The sequence below is a fragment of the Cryptomeria japonica genome, chromosome 4 (assembly GCF_030272615.1).
Source record: "Cryptomeria japonica chromosome 4, Sugi_1.0, whole genome shotgun sequence".
In the NCBI taxonomy this organism is placed as follows: Eukaryota; Viridiplantae; Streptophyta; class Pinopsida; order Cupressales; family Cupressaceae; genus Cryptomeria; species Cryptomeria japonica.
The window spans coordinates 650,977,507-650,991,555 of record NC_081408.1 but is presented as its reverse complement, the minus strand read 5'-3'; the positions used below and the strand labels follow the sequence as shown (position 1 = coordinate 650,991,555).

The 14,049-nt window shown below is 36.7% G+C and overlaps 1 protein-coding gene across 1 annotated transcript in view; it reads left to right on the top strand.

Annotated features, from left to right (window-relative positions):
* The first annotated feature begins 574 nt into the window (after positions 1-574).
* LOC131047755 (pyrophosphate--fructose 6-phosphate 1-phosphotransferase subunit alpha) overlaps positions 575-14,049 on the top strand; it is a 76,614-nt gene continuing 63,139 nt past the window's right edge. The window contains exon 1 of the mRNA XM_057981546.2: positions 575-810. Coding sequence (XP_057837529.2) covers positions 727-810 — 84 coding nt within the window. The 5' untranslated portion in view covers positions 575-726. The remainder of the gene's footprint in view (positions 811-14,049) is intronic.

Sequence of the window (14,049 nt, the reverse complement as noted above, 5' to 3'; positions counted from 1 at the left end):
TACTCGTTTAACAACACATTCACAAAGAAAATAACTTACATTCAAGCTTCAACAAAAATGGAGAGGAAAATTTAAATGTTTGGAGGCACTAAGAAATGCCATTCCTCGTACTCAACTAACCTGGAGACTTCTCTTTCCATATGGAATGGAAGGATTATTAGAGATTTGGTAGTAGGTTAATAATGAGGTAGGGCACCACATGACCAAACAACCATCCTAATATTCAAACCCACAAAATGCCACCGGCACCACCCTCCAGCTACCACGACAGAAAATGACCTGCCCACCTAACTAGCATCCCAACCACGGGTCCCTTTAAAACCAAGGGGGTTAGGTTAAGTCCACCACAAGTACTAACGGATATTCCCTTGTATTCGTTTAAACTCGTAAAATACAAAAAAGCAAAATATCACTAGCTTTTATATTTTTTTAAGTCCAGCCAAACCCTTTCTTTAACGGATATATTTATTTTGTTTGTTTTGTTTGTTAAGTAGGAGCGGAAAAACCAAAGGTTAGAGATAAGGGATTATTGAGTGCCCCGTCACGTGAGCAGCGGGTCCCACGTCATATTGATGTCGCCACCAAAATGTAAATTAATTATTAGTTGAACTGTCCCTCATATCCTCGCATATCCACCGGAGAAATTGGGAAGACCTCTGTTTAAACATCACATACATTTTTGTTTCAGAAAAAGCAGAGCAGCACCAAGAAAATAGGAGAAAAATAATGGGGTTTGGAGAAAGCAGAGAGCTCACAGGTTTGCAGAAGCTCAGAAGCCAATACCAGCCTCAGTTACCGCCTGCACTTGAGGTTTTACTTTTGGCATGAGTTTGTCCTTTTTGAAAAATTTAAATGTAGTGTTGTTGTGAAGTTGTTTGGAGCTGAAAATTTGAGTAAATGATGGCCGGGAGTTTCGATCTGTGAACCTTTCGATATTTTGCTGATGCATATGCACTTTCTTTGTTTTGTTTCTGGTCTGATTTGAAAATGTTGTTTGATTGAAAAATATTTTGTAGTTTTGGTATTCGACAAGGGAGGTTGGGTTTGTGTTAATAGAATTAGATCAAGAGAGATGGATTTATATATGCATTCGTGTCGGTTATTTTGAAGGGATGTTTTGGTTAGATCAAGAGAGATTAGCATTTCTCGATCTAGTGTTAAATTGGCGGGTTGTTTATTTAAGAGTGTTGCTGTTTGTACTTAACTTTGAAATGCAAGAATAGAATAGAAGAATTTTAACGTCCAGGAGGCCAAAGAGAGCCTATGGGACAGCAATAAGAGTAAGTACAGCTGTGATCAAAGGTTGTGGGAGGATTTCACTTTTTTAATCTGTATTTGAGTATTACTGTATATTTTAACTCATCATCCCTGCTTCTTTATCAAGATAAATGCGTTAATGACCCAGTGTATGAGACAGTAATGAGTGTTTTTAGGCGTCCACGGCCTGTGATTTTTGAATGTTATTTATGGAAAAAGCCTCTGATACATTTCATGATTGTTGACATTTATGTGATACGTTGTCAGAATGAAATGTGTGTAGGATCAGAGAAATATATTTGGAGTATTTTGCAGAAATGTGAATGTGCGTAATTGGGTCCTTTCTAGAATAAGCACATTTCCTTTGAAGTTGCCCTCAATATAAGATACATTTTGCAATCATAGACTTGAAATAGAAGAACAAGATGACACTTGGGTATTTATTCTCAACTAAACTCTTATATAAACAATCTTCTATGGAATTTTTAAACAAACGAACCAAACAAAGCTTGAGGCATTTATTCTTAACCCAAACTATCGTAGAAACAATAATCTAAAGTTCTAAACAGGTAAGCATGCTCTGAAGCTCGGGACATTTATTATTGAGCTGAACTTTCATAGAAACGAAATATTCTGAACAGGTAAGCGTGCTCTGATAGTTCCTAGTTACCATATTGGCATAAGGGGCATTAAAAGTCATCATCATCATTTGGAAATCTAAAGTGAGTGCAATCGCATAAACCTTGAAGAATTCATTTTATATGTACCTCGAGATCCACGGTTGGTGATTTATAATTATATGGTCAAACATTTATTGCACATTGATGACAATGCCAGCTTGGATCAGTTCTAATCTTATTCCAATGAGAAGATTTCCTTATTAAATTGTATCATAGGATTATTGGAAATTGTAATTGGTGATCCTTTTTTATTGTATTCCCTTACGCATTGCATTACTGAAGAAGGCATAAGTGATTATATATTTGTTTCGGCTTTACAGGCAATAAATATTGTTCTAAAAATACTTAGCAATTTATCTATTTATATGCAACTTATGTTGTCAATTATTTACATTAAATTCTATCAAAATAATACTCTTCAGCTTTCTCAATTTCAAGCCAAAAGCTATAAGATAACATTATTGGTGTAAATCATCAGTTCACGATTTGTCAAACAAATTGTCTGCATCTGTGAAATGCTAGAAATGCATTTTCATTTAGCTTGAGTATTGCAATTAAAGCTAGGAGTATTTTCACTCTTTATAATGTGACTATCAGTACTACATGAATGAGATAATAAATTTTAAAGGATAGTTGCTTTAGAAGGACCATGGATGAATAGCTTTCTCATCTAACTTCCCTAAGTTCAATAAAAAATACAACTATTATGACTAGAGTGGCCACATGTGTGCCATACAATAATAGTTATAACTACAACCTTGGTCACATACGTCTTTAACATTTACACACCGTTTACTAATATATTAATTTTGGTCTTGGGTCTAATCATAAATACAACAATGTTCATTGTCAACTATAATTGTCACAGGTGTGACATGCGTAATAATTACAACCTTGGTTACAGAGATGCATAACATCCTTACAATGCTCCCTAATATTTCAGTGTTTCTCCATTGGTTAATTCCAGCCAACAATAATTATTTAGTGCAGGAGGGCAAGCGCTGTTAGTAGTAGGGCTGGCCATTCCATAGGTGCAATAATGCTTTTTTTCCTTAAGAGAATGACAAAGATGAAAACACAAATAAAAGCTAACTCAGAAAGTTTGAATTGATTTGGGGAGTTGTTATCAAATTCAAGTCATGTTGATGTGATTTTGAATCTGGTCGATGAATTGATAAGATATTTATGAGATAAGAGTTCCCAAGTGTTATCTGGGGATTGGCAGGCTTGTTCAGTTTCATTTGCCTATATTGTGCTTCGTATTTAGTGCCAACACCTGCATACACCCTTTCTTCTGCCCAGCTTTAATAGCATCGTGACAAGGAAGGGACAGTTTTACTCCTTGAGCTGTAATTACAGCTTGAGTAGCATGGCAGTGCTTCTGCTCAGCCACATGTAAATCAGTATACACTATAGTTTAAGTGCTGTAAGTTCAAGTTCTAACTTCAAGAATACTAGATGTCCTAAGCAGGCTGGAATTTGGACCAGGGTTGATTTTTACTCAAGATAGATATTCTATTCCTAATTCACCAAAAAATTAACATTTTGTAAGTCTGATATGCATCGAGTCTGAGCTGATTTATTTTGCTGTTCCTTAATTTGTTTGCTTGTGAAGCAATCTAAGTGCTGAAGTTTTTGACAGCAGATATATAAGATGAAATTAAGCAAGTAAAATGATAAAACCAATCAGATTGAGGTAGAATAATCACAAGACTTTACTGTGGAGAAACCTAATGTGGACAAATTCCAGCAATTTGCAGCTGTTCCTGCTCATCTTAATCAAATTCAGCAAGAATTACAAGTCAACTGTTCTCTTGAAGACCCAAAGAATACTGTGGAGTTTTGCAGTATTGTCTAGACACAAAAATCATCGATTTTCTGTTCAGGCACATGTGATTAGGCTTTCTGGTTGAACAAGATTTTTAAAATGAAGAAAAGTGGCCATAATCTGTACAAACGCTCACCATTATCTGATGACTAAAAAACTTAAAAGTCAAAAAAAAGTTCCAGAAAGAAGTCTGGCACACACCATGACTTTCTATTCCAAATTTCATGGGGTAAACTCTCATATTTATTTGCTGTCTATATCTCTTTACTAGTAAAATGCCTTTACATTTAAAAAGCAGCAGATTGTCCTTTTTTTTTTCTTCGTGTTTTTTGAAATTCTGATTTTTTCCTATTTAATCCCAATTTTTTAGAAAATTCTTTAATACTGATTTCAAAAATTGGGTAATTACCTTTATGGTGTGAGCCTAGGGCAGTGTGGATGGTTTTGATTTTGCAAAATTTCTAACCTGTTTGCCTTATGGCGTGTACCCTAGCAACCTCCTGCCATGTTTTGCATTTCAACCTTTTAGGGCATCCCTGATTGCATCCATGGGTGAACAAGATTTTTAAAAAGAAGAAAAGTGGCCATAATCAGTAGAAACGCTCACCATAATCTGATGACCTAAAAGTTTAAAAGTAAAAAAAAAAATCCCAGAAAGAAGTCTGGAACACACCATGACTTTCTATTCTAAAATTCATGAGATTAACTCTCATTTTTATTTGCTGTCTATATCTCTATGCTAGTAAAATGCCTTTACATTTAAAAAGTATTAGATTTTCTTCCTTTTTTTTTGCATTTTTTGAAATTCTGATTTTTTCCCATTTAATCCCAATTTTTTAGTAAATTTTGTAACACTGATTTCAAAAAATTGGGTAATTACCTTTATGTTGTCCGCCTCGAGCATTCTGGATAGTTTTGATTTCGCAAAATTTCTAATCTGTTTGACTTATGGCATGTACCCTACCAACCTCCTGCCATGATTTCCATTTCAACCTTTTAGGGCATCCCTGATTATGGTGTGCACAAGAGGATAAAGCGGCTATTTTGAGTTTGAATTTTTTTGACCTATTTAGGGTTAGGGCACGCACTAAGAGTTTAATGTGCAACTTTTTCTAATTCTAAAATTCTGACTGTTTTACCCAGAAACCCTAAGGGTGTGCGCTTCTGGGTCATTTGACCTGTTTTCTGACTTCTCTCCAGTCCCTGTCCAAGCGCACAAGGGCTTTTTGGCCCATTTTTTCTGATTTATGCAAATGTGAAAATGGACAAGTAAAACTGTTTTTATGGTGAAAAAATTGCCAGAAAAAGTGAATTGTGAGAACTCAGTGTCCAATCACTAGAAATTTTGATTCTGACAATTAGATTGCAATAAATTTTGCCATTTTTGGGGGAAAAATTGCTATAAAATTGTGCCAGCTGATCTATCGATAAAATTGCAATTTGCAGGATAAAAATTGCCAAAATTGGCTGCTTTTGATTACTTGCAATTAATGGTGATTTTCTAAGTTGCCGGTTCGGGTTCGGGTTCTGGTTCGGGTTCGAAGAACCCGGTACGCCGGTACGGCAAAATTTTGAAAAGGGGTTTGGGTTCGTTTGGGTTCGTTAGTACAAAAACATGTAAATTTTATATATATATATATATCAAAGCCTATAAGCATGAATTAAAATATGCATGTCACATAGCATCATATGAACAACAAAACAAACATAAACTTGTAATCATAGCATCATGATCATACCATAATTGATAATAGCATCATATACATCAAGTTTAATATCAAAATGACAAAATATTCAAGTATCATTGTTTCAACTTTCAACAATATAAACTTAAAGTTTAATCATCAAATGGATCATCTAATTCTTCATCCTCCTCCTCCTCCTCCTCCTCATCCTCATTGACATTGACATTACATGAGCCAATGCCACTTGCACTTGCACTATAAGTTGGCTCAATTTCCGAGTCATCAAGTGTCAATGCAAGAAGCTGAGAAGCAGGAGCATCCAAATCAGTATGCTCTGGCTCTATATCCCACATCTTTGTTTCCCCTTGTGTGTAGTCATGTTGTTTGTGTGAAAGAAGACGTAGGTTGGAATGCACATATACTAAATTCTCCGCTCTTTTTGATAGCAGCCTATTGCGCTTTACTGAGTGGATGAAAGAGTATGTGCTCCAATTTCTTTCTGAAGCAGATGAACTAGCAACCTATGAAGACAAAGTAAACTATAAATAAACTAAAACTTGTAAATTAAAAATTTTAATTAATTAAACTTACTTGTGATAAAACTTTTATAGCGAGGGGTTGTAGGTGTTGGAAGCATGTGCCATGGAAGTACCACCAGCTATGAGCATCTTTCTTGGATCTATGACGAAGTGCATCAACACTTAGACCATTCCCATTTGCGAATTCTATGAACTCATTTGTAACAACATCTCGCAAATCATCATCGGGATATAGTCTAAGAAATGCTGCCTTATACCCATCAGATACTTCTAGATCTCTCCATGGTGGAATCCTTCCTGGTTTATCAAGAAACTGATTGCTATAGTACTTAGGTGTCAAGGCATAGGCAAGAAGGTGCAAAGGAGTGGTCATCTTATTCCACCTCTCTACAATAATTAATTCCAGTTCTTTGAAGAATTTCTCCTGAGGATCATTCTCTTTTTCATTTATAGTGAACTTTATTTTTTCAAGCATTGAATCAATGCCATCATAAATCTCACCTATGCAAGGCCTATCCATGTTTGTATAGCGAATCATGCTCATGATGGGCTCAGTGATACTTAGGAGATATGTAACAAGATCCCACCATTTCTCATCCAATATTCTATCCCTAATTTTTCCTGCCCTCTTAGTGCTACTTTGCTTCCATACAGTCCAATTGGTGCTGATCACCATATTGCATAGTGCCTCTCTAACTTTCACAAGTCGTCTTAAGACGATTGTGTTTGATGCAAAACGGGTCTCAGCAACCTATAACACAAATTAATGCCAAATTATTAAAAAATAAAGCCAAACTTTAAAGAAGAATACACAATATAGCTTACACAATGATATTATTAACATTGAAAATTCAAAAAAATCAAAAAATGTAAAATTAAATTACTATTTCACTTACCTTCAATAGCTCCAAATTCGAATAGGTTCTAAAAATCCCTTGAGACATGTGGTGGTTTGTGATGAACATCTGGATGTCCTCAGCCTCTGCATACACATCTCTGATCCATTTTATTTTTTGCCCAATCCTTTGTAGCATAAGATTGAGTGAATGTACCGCACAAGGTGTCCAAAAGATGTGATCATAGCGTTGCTCAACCAACAAACCAGCAGCTCTACAATTTTTTGCATTGTCTGTTATGACTTGGACAACATTGTGGGGTCCCACAGACTCAATGGCAGAGATGAGAATTTCTGCAATAAATTCACCATCTTTTATTTGGCCCTCACAATCCACAGCTCTCAAAAACATTGCCCCTTTAGGGGACACCGCTATGACATTGATCAAGGGACGGTTTTTAGCATCTTTCCACCCATCTGAAACAATTGTTACACCTGTCTCAACCCACGAATCCCTTATGGGTTTCAATGCATCTTCAACCCTCTTCACCTCTTTCTCCAATAATGTTCCACGTACCTTCTCATAACCGGGGCCCTTATACCCTCTTGGTGCCTCATTAACACTTTTTATCATTTGCTTCCAATATGGGGAGCGAACAACATTGAATGTGTCATGTCCCCTTTCTAGAGTGGACATCGGAGACGGAGGAGTTGGCCTATAATTGGAGTCTCGTAGGCTAGCAGAGGTTGATTGGGACTCATTCAGTGCATATAGTGATTGGATTTTGGCTTTACAGGCAGTTTGGAGCCAGTTTGGAGCAGTTCCTAGATTTTAGGGGGTATCCCTAAATTTTAGGAGGTCGTGACAGTTGCCAGTCGTGAGGTTATTCATGACCTTTTAGATGGTTTCAGTTTCAAAGAGATTGGGCTTGTTTCCTAAATTTTAGGAACATCCCTAGATTTTAGGGATGAGACTACCAGTGAATCCTTGATTTCCGACTTCAGTCACAGACAGGTGACAGGATGATTTTAGGGTTTGTAATGTCAGTTGGGCATTTTGTGGCTATTTGGGTTATATTTTTAATATTTCCTAAGTTAGCGTTTAATAATTAAATAAGGCTAAGTTGTTAGCCATTTTGGAGTAATAAGGGGATTTTTGGTCTCATCTGGATGCGCATCCTATTGTGTGATAGCTCGTTGGAAAGATCTTGAAATTCTTTAAATCTTTCTCTTTGGTCTCAGGGCAATTCAGTGAGCGGATTTCTGTCTATGGGGAAAAAGGTCATTTTCTAGTAACATGACCACTTTAAAATAAGAAATTATAACATTTCCACTAGACCACGCCACTTGGAGACAATTAGGGTTCGATTTGCAATTGAGAGGGGTTATAAGGGGATAGGAGCTTCATTCTATGATTATCTTTTACACATTTTACATCTTGGATTTGAGATTTGGCTCTGGAAGAGCTTTTCAGCATCTGGGACGCCAACCCCAATGCCTTGCCTGTTTGGGACGTAGCCCCCAATACAGTGGTTTGGATTTGTTTGCAGCTATTAGCATCTTGGAGATTGTACGGCATTCTTTCTGGAGGTTCAGCAATTCTGACAGAGTTCAGCGTGGGGTTTGGGGTTTCTAACCAGTTGGGTGTACTTGGCAACCATACGGCTGTACCTGGCAGCCACTTTCCTTCCCACGTGCAGCACTTGGAGGGCTGGAATCTTGCCACAACTTCATTCCTAGTTATGTTACTCTTTCAGCATCCAGGTTGGAATTATTCCTGATTGTAATCTTCCTGAAATTATTGGAAATCTTCATCTGGTCAAATATTTGATTTTATATTCAGAAATCTGCCTTGAATCGAATTTGTTTTGGCTGTATATGAACTTCATTTTCAGTACTTTGTTCATGTACTTGTACTTCATTATTTACTTGTTGAAAAATCATCAAAATACAAAAAGAATTCAACCCTTCTGCAACTTCTGTCTATTTCTGAAAGAAAATATTAATAAGCAGGAAAAATCAATTTAAATAAATAAAAATTACAGCAGATTGGTAAAAGAGATCCATCAGAGATCTTTCAGAATGACAAACCATTTGCATAAATGCACCTTACTATATCTTGATCAGCATTGTCTCTACTCTCATTTTGGAATGCGGTTTCTAAAGGCCCTTTTGTTCTTTTACGTGTCAAGGGTGGTTCACTTTGAGGTTCATTTGTGGCAAAGAAGGGGTGGTCTTCTACTACAATACTGGGATTAGAAGGGCCTTGCATTCCCCTTGTTTTCTTTGATGCGGTTTGGTTCAATCTACGGGCTTCCCTCTCTTCTGCCGCCTCATGCTCCCTAATATATTTCATCACTATCTCATCTGGTATAGGTTTACCATTTTTGCCAGGGCATTTTTTTATGCCTCTTCCTTTTATTCCACACAAATGGCCTACCACTCGATAATATGAACTATTACGTTCAATATCACATCCATGGCATTTCCAACGGAATCCCCCACCTCCCGGAAGTTGTTTTATAATGTCCACATATTTCCATAAGGGAGAATTTGGATCATTTCTTTGTTTTGCAATTACTTGTTCATTGCCAATGGAGGAAGATGTAGATGCCATTCTAGTTCCTATGGCAAGAAATAAAATAAACATATTCAAAAACAAAAACTAAATAATGAAAAAAAATTCAAGTTTCATGTTTGACAATTTGTGAAACAAAAATAGTTGGAAAAAAATGTTTAAAAACCTACCTCTTGCTGCCAATGGAAGCTTGAAAATGTATGGAAATGATGCTGCAACACTTGTTGAAGCTTCTAAAATCAGTCTTCAACTCCTCCTCTTTGATCTTGGAAGCCAAATTTTGTTCAACCTCTCTTCAACCTGCTCTCATAAAAAATTTGTTTGCAACACAAATGAGGTGAAATGTGTCAATAAGATGTTTTAGAAGTGTTTTTTAGGTTATAATTTTCGCTTTTTTAAAGGCGGAATTGAAAAAAAAATAAAATTTGGTTTGTTTTTTAACTTATTGGGCCGCCCAGGCACGCGGGTTCGACTGGGTCCGCCCGGGTTCGACTGGGTTCGACCCCGGGTTCGACCCGGGTCGAACCCACCCTGGGTTTTACGAACCCTAGTCAAACCCAGGTCGAACCGGACCCGTACCACGGACCCGGTCGAACCCGGACCCGTACCAGGGCTTCCCACGGGCGAACCCTGCAACTTAGGTGATTTTTGACAGTTTTTGCTTCTTTGGGCACAATTATGCTTCTAGATCATCATGAGCAGCATAATGATAGAAGACTCGAACTGTTTTCGCCCTTAAATAGTCAAAAGACAGTGCGGCAACTTCCATTCTAGGCAGTTAACTTCTCCTTTTGTCTTATCTGAACTTATCCGACTGTGCTCTATATGGAGCTGAATCTGCATGCTTTGTTGTTTTTTGCTGTATGCACAATGTTCACAATCAGCTTCAGCTGAATGTGCCTATTTTAGGGCTGTGTAGGGTGATACATTCAGTTGGGACCAAATGTGTTACTTATTCCTGCCCTTCCAAGTGTTGGATATTTTCTGAGGGTTTGGACCTCCGTGGGGGCCTACAGCCTTCCTTGACTTATATTTACTCTGAATAGTATCCTGGTACGCTTCACAATCTTTAGAGTGAAAGTGGAAATGTGTTTAGAGTTCATCATTGGATATACAGACCACAAGTAAGTATAATCAAGTAAAACGGCATTAAAGTGCAGTAGCATGAATAGTTTGATTTAGCTCATGCTCCCCAAAATGGAGGCTTCTGGTTCCCAGAAACTCAAGGACTCATGAGATGAGGGAACAATTCTCTCACTCTATCTTTCAAATACTGCTTGGCTTTGCATATTATTTGTCACATCTATCCAATTTTTTTGTTCTCCTCTCCTTGTTTTCCTCACCTTCATTTGCAATAGAACATCCTTATTCCAACTCTTTTGGAGAATCAGCTGCCAAACCTCCATTGAACAGAAATAATGGGCCTTCTGTATCATTAAGCATGGAAAGCACAATCCAAAACAATATGGAAAACAAAAATTCTCTTTTATGAGCAGGAACAAAGGGAAACAAAATGGGTTACACAAAATCAGTGTAAAGTCCCCTATCGATCTTTAGCCAATCTTTCTCTCTGAGTAATTTTGCCAAATAGTTTGATCGATAGTATGAATGTATTGTTTCAGTTTTGCAAGGACAATGGTGTTTGTTTGATATGCTTGAAGATGTTTATTGACTCAGAGCATGAAAGGAAATGTGCATCATTTGAAAAAATAACATTTATATTTTCTAGAATTACATCCAAACTGCAATGAAAGAGCTTTCTTTAATTTTTCAATAGCAGAAATAAAGTTTACAAGAACAGCAACGCAATTTCTGACCTTTACATGCATTATTTTGGAAACATCATAGCAGCCCACAGACATACACAGCAACAACTAAACTTTGCATTGACCCACAATATTGTTCAAGAATCCTTTTCCTATGTCCAGCAGATCTGAGACCATGAGTTGGGTAGCTAAAAATGGATATTTAACTCTGTTCAATATCCACGCCAAACAGCAGAAATAATACTTTATGCATTGGGATTCAGATTTCCAACAAAGTAACAAACACATGTTCAGCAGTGAAAGCCATTTGCCCCACCAAACAAGGGTCAACCTATAGATGGTGGCGTCTGCAGAAAAGGAAATGCTATGCCTAGATATACCCACTGAATTGCCTCAAACCTGCAGCAAAACTCACGCCAATCCAGCAAATAGTTCCTTCAACCCAGCAACCATTCAATACTCACACTTAATGAATTAAGAGGGCAGATATTTACGTCCACACCCAGCTATATTCATGCTATGAAATGTCAATTAATAGTCCTAACCATTACCCACGACCAGCAATCCAACTCCAATGACTCAATTTTTTTTTTCAATATTTAAAAATAAACCCCTTTGAGATATACACCCAGCAAAAGGAATGCTTTCCTGAGTATGGCGAACAGCTATTTCTTTATTCGCCTAAAGATCTTTCCACATAGTCATGGCATTTAGACATAACTTTCCTTGCAACTCTCCAGAAATCTTTAATTACTGAAATTTGTCTTTTTAAAAGATCTCACAAATTTCCCAACTTCAACCTTTGAATCCAAGTGAAGAACTTGAATGATTTCTATTGCAACCAGCTAGGGAGGAATCTTTCACCCTCGAAACTAATCTTCCCCAAGAGGGTTTTTGTCCTCCAAAGATTGAGATGAACCAATTTCGATCTTCCAAACCACAAGGGTTTCAATAAGAGAAAATATAATAAATTGCATAATACCAAATGAGCTCTCAAACCCCTTTTTATAATCTTTACCAAGAACTTTCCAAAAAATACAACATAAAAGCACTTTATTAATTAAATAAGCCTTATGTCCTTGAAAAGTGATTTAATTCATTATTTAATTATTCTCGGCACATAATATCATTTGTTCAACATCCCGTCTTTTAAAACTTGTAAATCCTATGAAATGTTTCCAACATCTTTTGAAAATGTCCTAAGGCACTTAGGATCTATAGGAAAAATATTCTTTAATATTTCTTCTCGCTATAGTTTATAATGCATTCATAAGGGGTGATGGGTTCCACTAGTAGCGGTAAAGGTGGGTTGTGAACACAATTATCTAATATTGTTTTCCTCACATGTGGATGCCTAGAATGAGATAATAACTTAGGAAGTGGACAAATGAGTGGCCTTTGGACTTCTTCAAGTGGGTGCTTGGAAGAGGCAAGAGGTGTCTCTAGGTATTCTATTATTTATTACATTTAACGTAATGTTTATCTTGCAAGATTGGCGTCCATGTTGGAGGGAAAGTAATGGAGCCAAAACGGTGTCTTGTCAACTTCCATGGAGGCAATCGAAGGGTTGTGGTCGTTTGGAATGAAGAGCCTTCTTTGGACACCTTGCTTGGTGGTTTTAGAGCTCTTGCCATTCTATAAATTGAGCTCCTTGGATGTAGAAAGTAATGAGAAATAGTTGATTGCAGAGTTACTCAGTAGGAACAAGGACAAGTGGGAGGCATAAGGAGGTTGTTCACAGGGACACAACTGCTGCTATGTTGGAGGCAAAGAGGAGAATGAAAGTGAATGTATTGTAATGACATTTATTTGTTTTTTTTGATCGGTTATGATATTTATTTGTTGATAATGCATACTTAGCCTTTCTTCTTGGTGGAGTTTTTTCCTACAAGGGTTTTTCCACCTAAATCTTGTGTTATGTGGTGTTTTTATGTTGTTTATTTGTGCCTAATTGCTGCCATCTTATGGTGATGATATTCTTTATTTATTGGTGTTATAAGTTAACATAAGATAGGATTATTAAACATGATATGTGGGCTGATTTTTGGCATTATTAAGAATGATCTAAGCATGTTTTTCCAGAGTAATACAACTTAATTTTCAGATTTGCATATAATTTTCAGATTTTTATGTTGTGGTTGTCTAAGCCTTGTAGCTCATCCTTTGATTGGTTTATTATTAGATAGGGATTGATCTTCACAATCTTTGGTATTGAACCTTTATATTTCCCAACAAAACTGTTCATTCTTATTTCAATGAGCTAATAAAGTAAGGCGCCTATTAAGTTATCTTAATTACAATAACAACCTTAGTAAATTAATAAAAATATTACACCCAATATTACACCCAAGTTGCAGAAATAGTCAAAAGGCATCAAAATCAAAAACTAATTGTGTTGGAGTGATACCAATGACAAGTGATGAGAATCGGACCTGATTGGATGACTTACTATAAATAGGCGCTTTCTCTAAGAAACTTAGAGAACACACTAGAAGCTGGAAATAACATTTGAAAGCGTCATATAAGTCTTCTAGACCATCTCAACTCATTGGTAACCTTAAATAAGTCCTCTACTAAGGTTGACACACACCCAAAAGGTCAATGCCAATCGTAATGCAAGAGAACCTAAAAAATAGGGATATTACAATCAGCTAGCTGGGAAGAGTAGCAATATCTCCTTGTGAGTTGAGAATCTAGTCATGATAGCATGTAATTTTCAAACTTCTACATAATGTCCCTTTGTCCTAGCCAGTTCAGTATTTAGGGTTAGTCTATTAACGAATCCTCATAGACTAATGATACAGATAGAGAACACTTCATTTGGTGATTATTCTCTTGTTTCATATGGCACTCTAGAGTAAACTTGGTGGAATCGGTTAAC